Genomic DNA, 13,945 nt, shown 5'->3' with positions numbered 1-13,945 from the left:
AAGACGAGACCAACGACTGATTAACGTTTGAGTCTTTACAGCAGGAGAAACGGGCAACTGGACGGGGGCCGATCTGCCGGTGGGTTCTGCTTTCATGCTGGGTGGGTAGTATACAGGGGTATAAAGGGTAGTTTTCGCAGGGAGCGGTATAAATAGGAGATGGTATATATTTAGGGGATATGACAAGCTTCCGCCGAGTATATTTTTAGGTGAGGGGTTGTTTGGGGTCGGCGTCCCTGGTTGAGGGTATCTTGGTGCAACCAAGTGAGACGTCTGTTGGCCGCCAGCCATATATTTAACCCGGGGGGGGGGGGGGTATTTGTGCAGAAAGCTGTGTATAAAATATAAAAGAGGGTTTGTCTTCCCTGCTAACCAGCGGCAGGCGGTGCGTGAAACCTCTCCAGCTTTTTTATTTTAGTAAATGCAGCTGTCTGGGTCACTGCAATAAATTACACGCATATCACACGGGATGCAAACATTTACACGCGTGTCACATGGCACAAGAAAGCTGGATCCATTCCCCGGGATGGGGCGGAATAACGAATATTTTGTCTGTCTCTCTCTCATTCACTGCAGAATTCCCTCCAGTTTTAAATCCCCCCCGGAGCCAAATCCTCCCAGTAAACACCAGCCACTTACTGGACGCCCTCCCAGTGCACACCCCACCTGTTACTAGACTGCTCGCAGTACACAGACCCCCCCTCAGACTGCTCCCAGTACAAAGACCCCCTTAGACTGCTCCCAGTACAGACCCCCCTCAGACTGCTCCCAGTACAAAGACCCCCCTTAGACTGGTCCCAGTACACAGACCCCCTCAGAGACTGCTCCCAGTACACAGACCCCCCTCAGACTGCTCCCAGTACACAGACCCCCTCAGACTGCTCCCAGTACACAGACCCCCTTAGACTGCTCCCAGTACACAGATCCCCCTCAGGCTGCTCCCAGTACACAGACCCCCCTCAGGCTGCTCCCAGTACACAGACCCCCCTCAGGCTGCTCCCAGTACACAGACCCCCCTCAGGCTGCTCCCAGTACACAGACCCCCCTCAGACTGCTCCCAATACACAGACCCCCCTCAGACTGCTCCCAGTACACAGACCCCCTCAGACTGCTCCCAGTACACAGACCCCCCTCAGACTGCTCCCAGTACACAGACCCCCCCTCAGACTTCTCCCAGTACACAGACCCCCCCTCAGACTGCTCCCTCAATACACCCCTCTCCCTCCTTTAGACTGCCAGCCCTTCACATGACACGAGGCGACAGCAGGGCGGGATATCCCGTGTATTTACCCTCCCCCTGTCACTAGACCCTGCTCCCTCCTCCTACACCACTCCCCCCTGTCACCAGACCCCGCCCCCCGAGTCACCGCCCTCCTCTCCTCCCTTCCTCCTCCTGCCCTTCCGTGATCTGCCCGCTGAAGTTCTGTGTAGTTTGGGAAGAATTACCCCCCTGGGTTTGTAAGAACTGCAGCCTCCGGCCCGGGTCAGGATCCCGATGCCACCCAAGTGACCCGGCCTGCAAATTACCCCACCTGCCCTACCTGTGCCTTGAGGGGGGGAGAGAGAGGGTGATGCTTCCACCTGCCCGCACTATCTGCCCCGCTGCCCCTGTCACTGTGATTGGCCCTCTTCTGCCTCTTCAGCAGCGCTTCAGTCCCGTGCCCTTGGCTCCTTACCCTGCCCTGCTGTCCTTTTAATCAGCCACCTGCCCCACCTGGCCTACTTGCCCTGGGCCCCCTAATCCCCCAGACCCCCGCCTCCTTATTCCCAGTCTCACACCTTCCAGTCTTCTCTTCCTTAAAATACCCCTCTCTTCTCACCCTGTGTCCCCCCTCCCCTCATTCTGCCCCTTACTAAAATACCCTATTGCCCCCTTGAGTGCCCCTTATTGCCCCCATGGAGCTGTGGTGGATTTTCTGGCTCTCCCTGCTCTTTCTTCTCCCGCTCCTCCTCATGGAAATGAGCGATTTCTTCAAATTCCACGTTAAGATCGCCTCGTATTGTGCCCTCTGCCTCTTCCTATCTGCCCTGGCAGCGCCCGTGTGCCTCCTCAAAAGCGGGGGCAGGAACGTCAAAAACATGAGGCAAGTCCTGGGGGGTATTATGCGTCTGAATGACTGTACGGGGGGCATTTAATTGGAATTGAACCCAATCTGACCGCACGACTCCCCCTTCCGGGGTTGTAATGACTGATTTAACGGATTTCTGAAATTTACCCAAATTTCTTGTTTGCAGGTTTTTTTTTTGCCTTAAATGCAAACTTTTATATATATATATATATTTAACTTGAGATTTACGCTAAAATATCGCTAAAACGATATTACGCCAAAAAAAGATGCTAAAATATCTTCCTTTTAAGCTTCCAGGATACTTTGCTGAGTTTTTCTTTTTTACTTAGAGAGTTGTAGATAAGTGGAGCAGCCTTCCAGCAGAGGTGATAGAGGGTAATACAGTGAGGGTATTAAACATGCATGGGATAGGCTTACGGCTCCTGAATCTAAGACGATTAAGGTTTGGGCCAAATTTGATGTTTTCTGTGTTCCAAGTCGTTAGATGAAGTGCGGTCCTAAGAGCTTGCGATCTATTGGGCTTTGGGTGCCGGAGGTCAGATTAAGTTGTCGGTTGCAGAGAAATCGCCGTCGGGATATAAATGCCGCTTGCAGGGAGTCTGCTTTGGCAACGTTGAGATGTGACCCTCCTATACCTGCCGACTGTCCTGGATTCACTGAGTCAGTCTGGGGGTTCGGCCTGCTGTAGAATGTGGGTTATGTAAGCGCGTGTTTAGCTGTCTGCCAGCCCTCGCGGTTTCACGTTTGTTGCGTTATGATGTCATTATGTGTTTTGAGGTTATTTTGTCGGTGTTTTGCTGCCGTCGTCTATTCCTTTCTCCCCGCCGGGGTGGCTTCCCGCCGCCACGTTTCCGTGACACGAAGCGATGTGAAGGCACGGCGGCAAAGTGTCATTTCCCTTCTTGTCTCTGTGATGTCATGATGATGACATCACACCTCAGACCCCATTTGGTTTGCAATTGTAGTTTTGCAGATTTGTTAAAGCCCCCCCCCTCTTCTTATACACTTTAATGCATATCATAGCTGAGGTCTCTTTAAATTTTCATGGCGCCCCCATCCAAGAGTCGGGGGTGGGGGGGTTTCGGCAGAATGACCCCCCAATATGCACCCCCCCCCCCCGGTGTACACGCATGGAAAGCACCCTTTAAATCGGGGAATCCGATCCACAGAGGATTTTATGCAGGGCTTTGTACCACCTTTTGGTGAACGGACGGGTTTTATAATCCGCGCGGCGCCCCCCCGGCCCGTGCCGGCAGCGGGTAAAGCCAGTTCGGTGACTCTGGAGTACAAGCGATGTCTGTTTGTTGCCCCTGGGGGGAGGGGCAGTTCTTTTTTATATACTGCAAGTTCCTAAAATAGTCGTTACGTCTCGGAATGTTAGTTTTTGATACTGTAACAAAAAAAGAGGCGTGACAGGGAGGAATTCAGATGTCGCTTGCTAATATTCTATACAGGGAGCTATTATCAAACAGGAGGAAGTGAGGGGTGCTCCCAAAAACTGCTTCCCCCTGTTTTGAGATTTCATTTTAATGCAGATTTGGTCCCTTTTGTTAACAAACTGTAAAATCCATTAAAAAATCATAAAGAGATTTAAAAAAGGGACGTTTATTTCAGAAGGAGAAAAGTTACAACAAGAGACCAGAATCTAGAGGGTCAGAGACTGAGATGGAATGGAAGGAAGTTTTACTTTACTGAGAGGATGGTAGATAAGTGGAACAGCCTCCCAGCAAAAGTGGTAGAGGGTAATACAGTGAGGGTATTAAACATGCATGGGATAGACATACGGCTCCTGAATCTAAGACAAGACCAACTGATTAAGGTTTGAGTCTTTACAGCAGGAGAAACGGCAACTAGACGGGGGCCGAATGGGGCCTTGTTTGAGTCAAACTTCCCCTTTAATCATTCTGCCGTATTCTTCAGTACAGTCCGATGGAGGGAAATGTTTTGTTATTTTTCCTCCCCAGGGCCTGTTTGAACAGAATGCGTCGGATGCCCTATGACTCTTTCTCGCCGCTCGATAAAAAGGCATTACCCCCGGGATAATTATTCCCGCGCAGAATCTCTGTGAGCGACGGCCTTTCTTACACCTGTCATTGTACATGGGGAGAGGAAACACGGGATCGATGCAGGGGTCGAAGGTCACGGCTCGCCTACTATAAATAAACTAATGAATAGCAGCGAGCGATAACGCCGAATTACACAATATTAAGGCGCTTCGCACTGATAACATGCGTGTTCTCGCTGGCTGTGGCTCAGCCGCTTTTGTCGCACGGGGAAGTTTTTCTCTGTGGCACCTCCTCCCCTGAGCACTTCGCGAGATCTTATGTTACAAGACAGGAAGTGAACAGCGCATCAGAAAATGCCTTCCCCCCTTTTCGACGACATCAATCCCATCAAACCGCGGCCACCTCTGCCTGCATTTGCTCCCGACGCTAAAAAAGAGCGGAAATATTGTTACAGATTGTATTTTCCCGGAAGAGACTCCCTCAAGCGGCTTTATAGAGCGCTTAATAGACCCGGACGTCTGGACAGCCCGCTAAATATTCATGCCGAGATCACGCGCCGTCTTCAGGGTAAATAACCGCGTCTTCCGAAGGAGATAAATTGGCAGAGACGAGAATGTCGCTTTTCTCTCTCTTTTTTTTCTCTCTCTCTCTTTTTTTTTCTCTCTCTCTCTCTTTTTCGTCCGGGATCCTCTTCGCAGTTTGAGGAAAATGAAATATTTAACGGTCATTTACTGAAAGTAATTGCGCAAACAGAGTTCTGCCAAAGTATCTGCAAATTCACCCAGCGTGAAGGAAATTATTTGGTGAGCAATTAACGTTTCAGGATTTAGCAATTCCTTTCTCGCTGAGACCTTCTTGAGGGATTTCGAGAGGCCTTTTAAAAGCGAGCGGGGATTCGCGGGTGTGAAACGAGACGGTCGTGCAGAGCGCCTTTCATTCGGGGCGTTTTGGGGGCCCCGACCTCCGGAGGGTTAAAATCTTTGTGCTAGTTGGCTCTCGGAAAAACTGAACCTATAAATGTGAACGGGGTAATCACCATGGGTCATTTTGTTTCATATGGTGCTCCCGGGGGCCGACGGGGACACAGAGGGGCCACTCTACAAAAGATAGACATTTAGAGATCTCGTTATTGATATAATAATTATTAAAATATTTAAAATACAAATTCCGATGGAAGTAACGTTTGTAAAATAGGGATTATTATTACCCTAAAACATCTTGTGACGGCCTCGACACATACCGTTCCATACCTCCCAACCGTCCTGGTTTTTGGTGGGACAGCCCTGATTGGTGGTCATTGTCCCGCTTTTTGAGGTCAGTGGGGGGATCAAGGGCTGGTTGTGAAGATCCTCTCAGGGGAGATCAGAGGATCTTCACAACCAGCCCTTGATCCCCCCACTGACCTCAAAAAGCGGGACAGTGACCACCAGGAAGCTCTTAAATCAGTGGAGGCTCCTCAGGTGAGCTGGGCAGATGGACATGTCCCTGACCCCATCCGCTTCTGGTGTGGGTTCCTCGTTACCCGCCCTCCCCCAACATAGGTGTCCCGTCATTGACTTTCCCGCAACTGGTAAGATCCAATGTACAGCGTGGTTTTTGGGTTGAGCTACAATGGGAAAGTCCTCCAGGAACCGGCGTGAGACTTCATCATCTCTTACGATTGTGTTTGAGTCACCGAAGTCATAGAACCTTCTGAGCGCCAACTTTGGCCCCGTTTCATGCCTCGTCACCTACTTTTGATTAAGAAATAGCAAGTTCTGGAATGCGGATATGATCAAGAATCCACCAGCCATGAGCCGGCACTTAAAGGACCATCATCGACCGGCCAAGAGGGTTGGCCATAACACCTTCAAAATAAGTTATACGGAGAATCCGCTTTCCGTTCAATTTTAAATTCTTAATTAAATAGGAAAATTCTAAAAAAAATATATATATATATATTAATATATATTATTACTTTTGCGGAACGTTCCATTTAAAAAATATTCTGTTCCGCAGGGTGATCAAGAGCTTTGTACGAACGATGAAGTATTTTTACGGGCTGCGCTTCGAAGTGAAAGGATTGGAGAATTTTAATGTCGAGGGTCCTTGCGTCATTATATCCAACCACCAGAGTGTCCTGGACATGATGGGTAAGTGACTTTCATGTTCATTTTTTTTTATTATTTTTTTTTTTGTTGTTCAGTTCTGAAAATTATTTTAAGCCTTCGATTTTAGGGTTTTATAAGAAAAAAATAAATAATGTTTATTATTAAATAAATATTATTAAATGTATTATTTATTTATTAATTTAAAAATGTCCTGGAGATAAAAGAAAATAAAACAGAAAAAAAATGTAATAATTATGTAATTAAAAAGTAGGTTTTTGGGATGGGGTGTAGATTGAAATTTGGCAGATTATGGCAATAATTTGAAGTGCACGTGAAATGGGGTTGGGGAGGATCAGAAGTGAGGATGTGTTTAATATTTCGCTTTTGTTTTCTTATATTTTTTTTGTCCCAGTTTATTAAACACAATATTAGTAAATTGCCTTATGTAACGGAGTTATCCGGTTAAGTGACTTTTTGGAGATAATCCTGGCCGTTCCGCCATCTGTTACGGTAAGGATTAGCCCCGATTAACTCTTGACATGGTGATACATTAAAGAACACGTAGGATTTATAAGAAAACAACTTCCTAAAGGATTAGACTCCCCCCCCCAAGAATTCAATTAGAAGGCACCCAAAATATTTCTTGGATGGCCAATTAAACGAGCCAGCAACCATTGTGCGACAAACAGTAACCTCACCAGTATCAAAATTACTTTTTTTTTTTTTTTTTTTTAAAGACCCTATTTTGTGCGAAACGCGTAGAACCAATTTTTTTTTATTTTTTTCCCCCCTTTCCTGTCTCACATGTTTTTGACAAATAATTATAATATATAATATATTTGCCTTTTGATATAATATTCATTGTTAAGCTCATTTCTTTTTTCGTGGTATTTTTTATGTAATATATAGAAAAATAAAATAGTTGTAATATAATGAAATATTAGTGTTATGTATATATACATATTTTCCCAGTGCTGGTGACTCATTTTCACCGGAATTGTGAAACTTAACTTTGATTTTCTATCATCTCAAGCCACGAAGCCCTGTGATTGGCTGGGACCCCCCCCCAGACCTTGCAGACAATCTTAATAATATATTTAACCCCTTAAGGACAATGGGCGGTCCCTAAACCCATTGAAAACCATGCATTTTGAGCCCGTACATGTACGGGCTTTGTCATTAAGGGGTTAATAACCCCAATAATGCCTTAAGCTCTCTGGCGGTGTCGTTACCTCGAGGGTTTTTAATTATAGAAACTTCATTACGAGAGATGTGGCCACGCGGATTTCGCTCATACCTACTTCGGTTTCTCTTGAAATATTTGTGGCGAAGACCTGGAAGCCTAAAGGCTTCATCGTTCCATTGAATGATGGCGACGTTCCAAAGGGCTGTGTGTGGGAAAGGGAGACGGGGGATTTAAGCTTAAATAAGGAAAAAAAAGTCAGTGGCTTGGTGTTGGATTGGTGATACGATCTATGACGCGGTTGTGAGATAAAGGGGAGGATGAGATATTGGGATCGCATGAAGGTAGCGAAATGCGTTGGGGAATGGGAAACAGTAAAAGGCTATACGAGGGGTCAGGAATAGACTGAAAGGCAAGAAATCTGTTTGGATTATTTCTAGGGGAGCAAAGAGATAGTTTGCATTCTTTCCTCTGCTTTCTGTCCCTTGTAGTCCTTTTTTCCTTCTATTCTTTATTTTACCTTACATATTTTTTGTACCTAACTTGCTGACATCTTTGCTTTTCCTTTATCTTCTATTTTGCTTGTCTGTCTGTTTTATTTTTTCATCCTCTTTCTGCCGTTTATGCTGCCCACCCCACCACATAGATATAATGTGTCTAACACTTCAAAGTAATCTGGCTTAAAGCTTTCTAATTTTTATAAATCAACCCAGAATTCCAGGTTGATATTGGAGGCAGGGTGAAATATTTTGCACATATTTTAAAAATGGCGGAGAAAAGGAATTTTCCCTGGATGCCCTAATTGTCGCTGCGCATTACGCGTTTCTACTCAAAAAGTAGAAACACGTGTCAAGTCCTCTCGATGCCCACTTTTACTGACTTTTTATTCTCTTACCAACCCAGGTTTGATGGAAATCCTGCCGGACCGCTGCGTACAAATTGCTAAAAAGGAACTACTCTATGCGGGATCCGTCGGCCTGATCACCTACCTCGGTGGTGTCATTTATATCAATAGAAAACGCACAAGCGACGCTAAAAGCATCATGGCGTCCGTCGCACAAGAAATGATAGACGACAATGTAAGTACAACAGCGTATGATGATCCAAAAGAAATCCACGCTTTAAAGGAACCATCGATTATTTTACAATTCCGTTAAAAGGATTCATCCCTCCAGTTGTTTTTTTTTATTACTAATTAAAAAAAATTCTAAAATATTGTCTGTCGGATCATATCCCCGGTTATGCTCTTATCAGGAACCTTCTGCAATGTCGGCATTTTCCCTGATAGAGAACCCACCCCGTTTTATGGCGCCATGAATTGTTTTTTTTTTTGTTATCGCTACACTCTATCCCAGTTCGATAACGGCCCTTTACGTTCGTCCCTCCAGTTAAAAGTCTGGATTTACCCCGAAGGGACGAGAAACATCAGCGACGACTTGCTTCCGTTCAAGAAGGGAGCTTTCCACCTTGCGCTTCAGGCTCAGGTAACGCACATCACTGTTTTCTGCCAGGAGCTGCATTTTACCCCCTTCTTAACATGCAAAACGCGTATATTTTGGGATTCGGAGAACACTGAGAGAGGCGCTTTGCATATTAAAACCTCCAGCACAAAAAACACAGATGTTCAACTCTCATCGCTCCTGCCTCTCATCGCTCCTGCCTCTCGTCGCTGAAGAACATTAACATTAAGGTGGGTCTCCCAGCTTCCCATCACCAGCAGGTAGACCAACAAGAGCCCCACCGGCCACATGTAACCCGCAAGGCTTTTTGTTTGGCCATCCCCCTGTCTCATAGGGTCTGCTCCCCTACCGAGTGATTTAAAGCGGGAGGCAGGCAAAGTTTTGTTTTTGTAATTAAATTATGAAAGAAAAAAAAATGTTGACATTATTATCGCTTTAATACCAACGGAATCTTGGCACAAGCCGCGGAATTCCGTGTGGTCCTCGCTATGAAAACGTGGGAGAAATTGTGTTGGAAATAATTATGGGCTAATAAGAAACACTTGGAAGGTATGGGTATGGGACCAGAGCTCTTTAGAAATTTAATTCTGGTCCCGCTTTTAAATACGGGTAAAAAAAAAAAAAACCTATAAACCGCACGACGGCCAGTACGGGGCTGGTACGGAGATGGAAACGACGGCCATCGTTTCCGTGATGGAGCTGCAGGGACCATTAAGTGAAATGAATTGGTGGCTTCAGCGCCGTTCCAACAGACAGATGGACGTGTTGGAAAAAAACACAAACTTAAAATGTACGGGGTAATCAAGCCTTATGCTAAATTCTCTCACTGTATTAACCTCTACCACTGCTGCTGGGAAGCTGTTCCACTTATCTACCGCCCTCTTCGTAAAGTAAAACTTCCTTCCATTCCATCTCAGACCCTGTAGTGTTAGGTTCTGGTCTCTTGTTGTAACGTTTCCCCTCCTTTGCAATAAACTTCCCTCCTGTCCTTTGCTAACGTTCACAAGATACGTAACGTTCCGATTCTTTGTACGTAAAAGCCCTGAAGTCAGCTGGCTCCGTATCCTATTGGCTGGGCAGATGTCCGCTGCAGCCAATAGGAACATTTAGGTCACCGATTCCGCTGCTTTTTTATCTGCAGTTAAGAGAAGACCACCTTGTGCTAAAAAAAATTGTTCGGAAATATACTGAAAATCTAAAAATATCTCGTGAAAATGATCTCTTGCGTAACTCGGTGTTTTTTGTGTGGGTCGGGTTTCAGGTTCCTATCATCCCGGTCGTCTATTCCTCTTTTTCGAGCTTTTACGACAAGCGGAAACTCCTATTTACAGGAGGTACGTAAATGCGCAATTCTCATTCCGTATGCTGAGCACCTCGGGGATTTGTTTTAAGCTGCTACTGCCACCTCCTGGGCATTTAGGGTATTACGGCTCTTCCCTAATTTATATGGGTGGGAGCGCAGCCCTAAAAACACGAGAAGGAGGGGTCGGGAACCAGCTCAATGTTGTTTGCTGCAGGAAACTAAAAATATATTGGTTACACTACAGTATCATAATCATAGTATTCAGCCCTGCTAATAGATTCAGATACATAGCATTTGCCGGCAGATCGGCCCCATTCGGCCCCCGTCTAGTCTGCCCGTTTCTCCTGCTGTAAAGATTCAAACCTTAATCAGTCGTTGGTCTCGTCTTAGATTCAGGAGCCGTATGTCTATCCCATGACATGTTTAAATTCCCTTCTAGCTCTGTGTGGTAGGTTCTAGATATGTATCCCCACGAGTAGATGTATAAACCAGCCGGCCAGGATCTTCTGAAATGTCTTGTTGTCTTCTTTTGACAGCTTTCCTTAGTCACAAATATAAGTGTAGGTCATCGATACAGCCAAAAGTAATGGTCTTCGATGTTCTAGGTCAAACAAAATCAAGCCAACTTTGTGTCACCTAGAACATCGAAGACCATTATTTTTGGCCGTGTGTAATGGAAATAACCTTTTTTATGGTTTTTTCTTCCAGGAACCATCAAAGTTGAAATCCTTCCAAAGATTGAGATATCGGGGTTGACAGAAGCAGACATCTCCGACCTGACGGAGAGCTGTTACCAAACCATGAGACAAGTCTTCTTCAGGCTGTCGGACAAACCCATGAAGTGTAATGGACCGTCAGCTCACTAAGGAACTCAAGCTACCAAAGGCTTGAAGTTGCCGATCTTGTTTCCCGAATGGACAAGCTTTTTGGATTCTTCCAAAAAAAAAAAAAAGATAAAAAATTGCCAATTCAAGTGCCGCACACTGTGTTTTAAATATTTAATGGAAGCGCAAGTTGGTTTAGAACTTGCCAAAAAAAAAGAAACATTATAGCCTATTTTTGCTATCCTGGTAAATAATTTGAAATGTGTACAAAAAATAATATTTTGTACAAATCTTGTATATTAAGTTTTATTTTTTCTTTTGTGTTAAATATAAAGAAATCATACTATTTTTGTAAATTCACCAAATTTTTATTCGACAAGCCAAAGAATGATCTCCTTTTTTGTTAAAAGGTACGTATCTAGAAATAATAAGTTACCAAATCCTGCAATTTTTTAATTTTTTTATTATTATTAAATGACATGAGATTTAAAATCTAAAAATTCCTAAAAAAATGTTTTTTTTAATTTGTTAAATCTGTGTTAAGAAATTTCAGTAGGTGTTCGGTGGGTTTTATTTACTCTCACCATAGATTAAAGCCCCCCCCCCGCCATTTAAAACCCCTCTTCTCGAGGGCAGATGGAAAGAAAATATCCCCTTTTCAGAGAATCTAGAATTCTGATCAGAATCTTAGGAATTACCTGTAATAATTGAAATGCGGGCCCTTAAAGTTGGCCGGCCGCATCTGAAATCTGCATTTTTTAATTTTTTTTTATAAAAAAAAAATATTAAACTAAAAAATGCCTAAAAATGTACAATAAATCCCTTATTTTTTTAACGTTAAATAAAAAAAAGTTTATCAGAAATATAATTATTTGAGCAAAGAATTCGGTTACTTACCAAACCCGGTTTAATAACCTCCATCTTTAGGCTGGTTATCTGTCTAGCTATAGAATATATATATTAAATTATGTAATTAAAGACATATTATAATAAATTCCTTTTTGTTTAGCTTTAAAAGCAAATTTTTTGGTTGTGTCTAAACTATTTTTCACTACTAATTTTTATGGTGAATGAGTAATTTCAGGTTTTATGGAAAGCAGGCCAGATTTCTCATTTTTCTATATATTATATATATCATTTATTACGTTGATAACAGAGATTTAATAATAATAATCTTCGTCCGCCTGTCACTATCCGAACCTTTGCTATAAGCGACTGCTCGATGTCTTTTTTTGTAACCATTATACTGTTTTGGGGTATTTCATCCCCAATCAAATACTTTATTTTGCACGTTTTCTATCATAAAGTACCTATTATAAATAACATTATACAGGGAACGTGACACGCAAGAATATGTGCAAAATTCTGTGTTTTCTCACACTTTTAGTATTTTTTTTATGCCTGGATCAATAACTTCAGACATTTTGGTGTATTTATTTTTTTCCGCTTTATTTGTCGTATTTCATGCTATTTTTGCTCGTTTCTGTGGATTTTGGAATAGCTTCGTGCCTGATCCAGCTTATTTTAGAATAGAATATTATTTTATTGATTAGAACCCGTATAATTGAAACAATCTGTTAGAATGTTCCGTGATCGAGCACTGATGTAAATATTTCATGCAATAAACCGATCAGCTGTTCTCTGTATCGTGGCTTTTTTTTGTTTGTTCGCCGGTGTATTTGGTTTTGAGGTTTTTAATTTTAAATGTAACATTTTGAACGCTGAGGTGGGTGGCAGTCTGTGGCAGATCCAGCATTTTCTAATTCATTTCCTTTCCTGAAGTTTTCGCGTTTCTCCATCCTGACAAAGACTTCCCCGACCAATCAGCAACTTAGGGGAGAAATTACTAAAAGGGGAGGGGTAATCATGCAAACAGGAAGTTGAGATGGATGATCCCATGGGACACACAAAGGTAGGGGTGTTTTTATTTTTAACTCAATTTATTCAGTGTACGGAGATGTAGAATTTGGGAAGATCCAAGTGTAAGTTGCCTTTAAGAGTGACCATGGCTTACTAAAAATAGCCCGGGTGGGTCCAAGTGACATCACAAAGGGGAGAAACAATTTTGGAACATTGAAATCACAAAAAATTCCCAGACTTTTTTTGCACGTATCCAACATTTATTTTTATTATGTTCTTTTTGAAAATAATATACAATGTATTTCCACCAGAACCATTTAAAATATTTCCTTAAAAAATTCTTATTGTACCATTTTTTTTTTATATATTTTGTTTTGTTTTCAACACTTAAAGTAACAAAATGAGTTAAAAATATTTAAAACCGATCAGCGGCAAAAGGATGATCCATCCTGATTGCCAATCGGTTATCTTAATTTGGTTGCGATAAATATTTTTATGGCCCGTAGAAATTGTTCCCCATCTTCATCTAGCCAAAAAAAAAAAGCCAATTGCCTCCTGGAAAAGATCCATCACATATAATATGATGGTTTATTTATGGTAATTATGGGGGGGGGGGTAGGCTTAATTAAGAGGTAACGACACAATATTTGCAAAAAATGTAGAATTTTAGAAAGAGATGAATAAAAAAAAAAAAAAAAAAATCAGTGACCTATTTTTTAATGAAGTTGTCTCCCAAAAAAGTTTAATCGTATCAAAACGTATTAAATATATACAGAAATTAAACCTCAGAGTTCCAAAGTGAATACATTAATATAATATATACGTATATTTTACAACTTAAAGGCAATGCGGTAGGAAATATCTGCCCCGGATAAAAAAAAATTATAGATGAAAGAAGAAGTTCAATAAAGTTCTTCTGGGAGGCCGGTGAAATTGACTTAAATAACAGAGAAAATATATTTACATGTTTCAAAAGATTTTTGTTGGTTTTCCCCCCCTTTTACGATTCTGTTTTGTTGGAATGGTATGGTCCAAAGCTGGAGAATTACAGCTGCCAGATCTGCATTAAATCCGCAGATATTTAAAAATTTACAGGGAAAAAAAGCAAATCACCCCCTAAAATATTTTGAGACGATTAGATGGCGCCTCC

The 13,945-nt window shown here is 42.7% G+C and overlaps 1 protein-coding gene across 1 annotated transcript; it reads left to right on the top strand.

Annotated features, from left to right (window-relative positions):
* Positions 1-1,826: 1,826 nt before the first annotated feature.
* Positions 1,827-11,212, top strand: AGPAT2 (1-acylglycerol-3-phosphate O-acyltransferase 2). The gene is made up of 6 exons (XM_053472671.1): positions 1,827-2,084; positions 6,074-6,207; positions 8,252-8,427; positions 8,737-8,832; positions 10,070-10,142; positions 10,820-11,212. The coding sequence occupies exons 1-6, from the start codon at positions 1,897-1,899 to the stop codon at positions 10,975-10,977; spliced, it is 825 nt and encodes a 274-aa protein (XP_053328646.1). The 5' UTR covers positions 1,827-1,896; the 3' UTR covers positions 10,978-11,212.
* The last annotated feature ends 2,733 nt before the right edge of the window (positions 11,213-13,945 follow it).

Source organism: Spea bombifrons, chromosome 8 (assembly GCF_027358695.1).
Source record: "Spea bombifrons isolate aSpeBom1 chromosome 8, aSpeBom1.2.pri, whole genome shotgun sequence".
NCBI lineage: Eukaryota > Metazoa > Chordata > Amphibia > Anura > Pelobatidae > Spea > Spea bombifrons.
The sequence above is the reverse complement of the archived record's forward strand: the minus strand, read 5'-3'. Positions and strand labels throughout refer to the sequence as shown.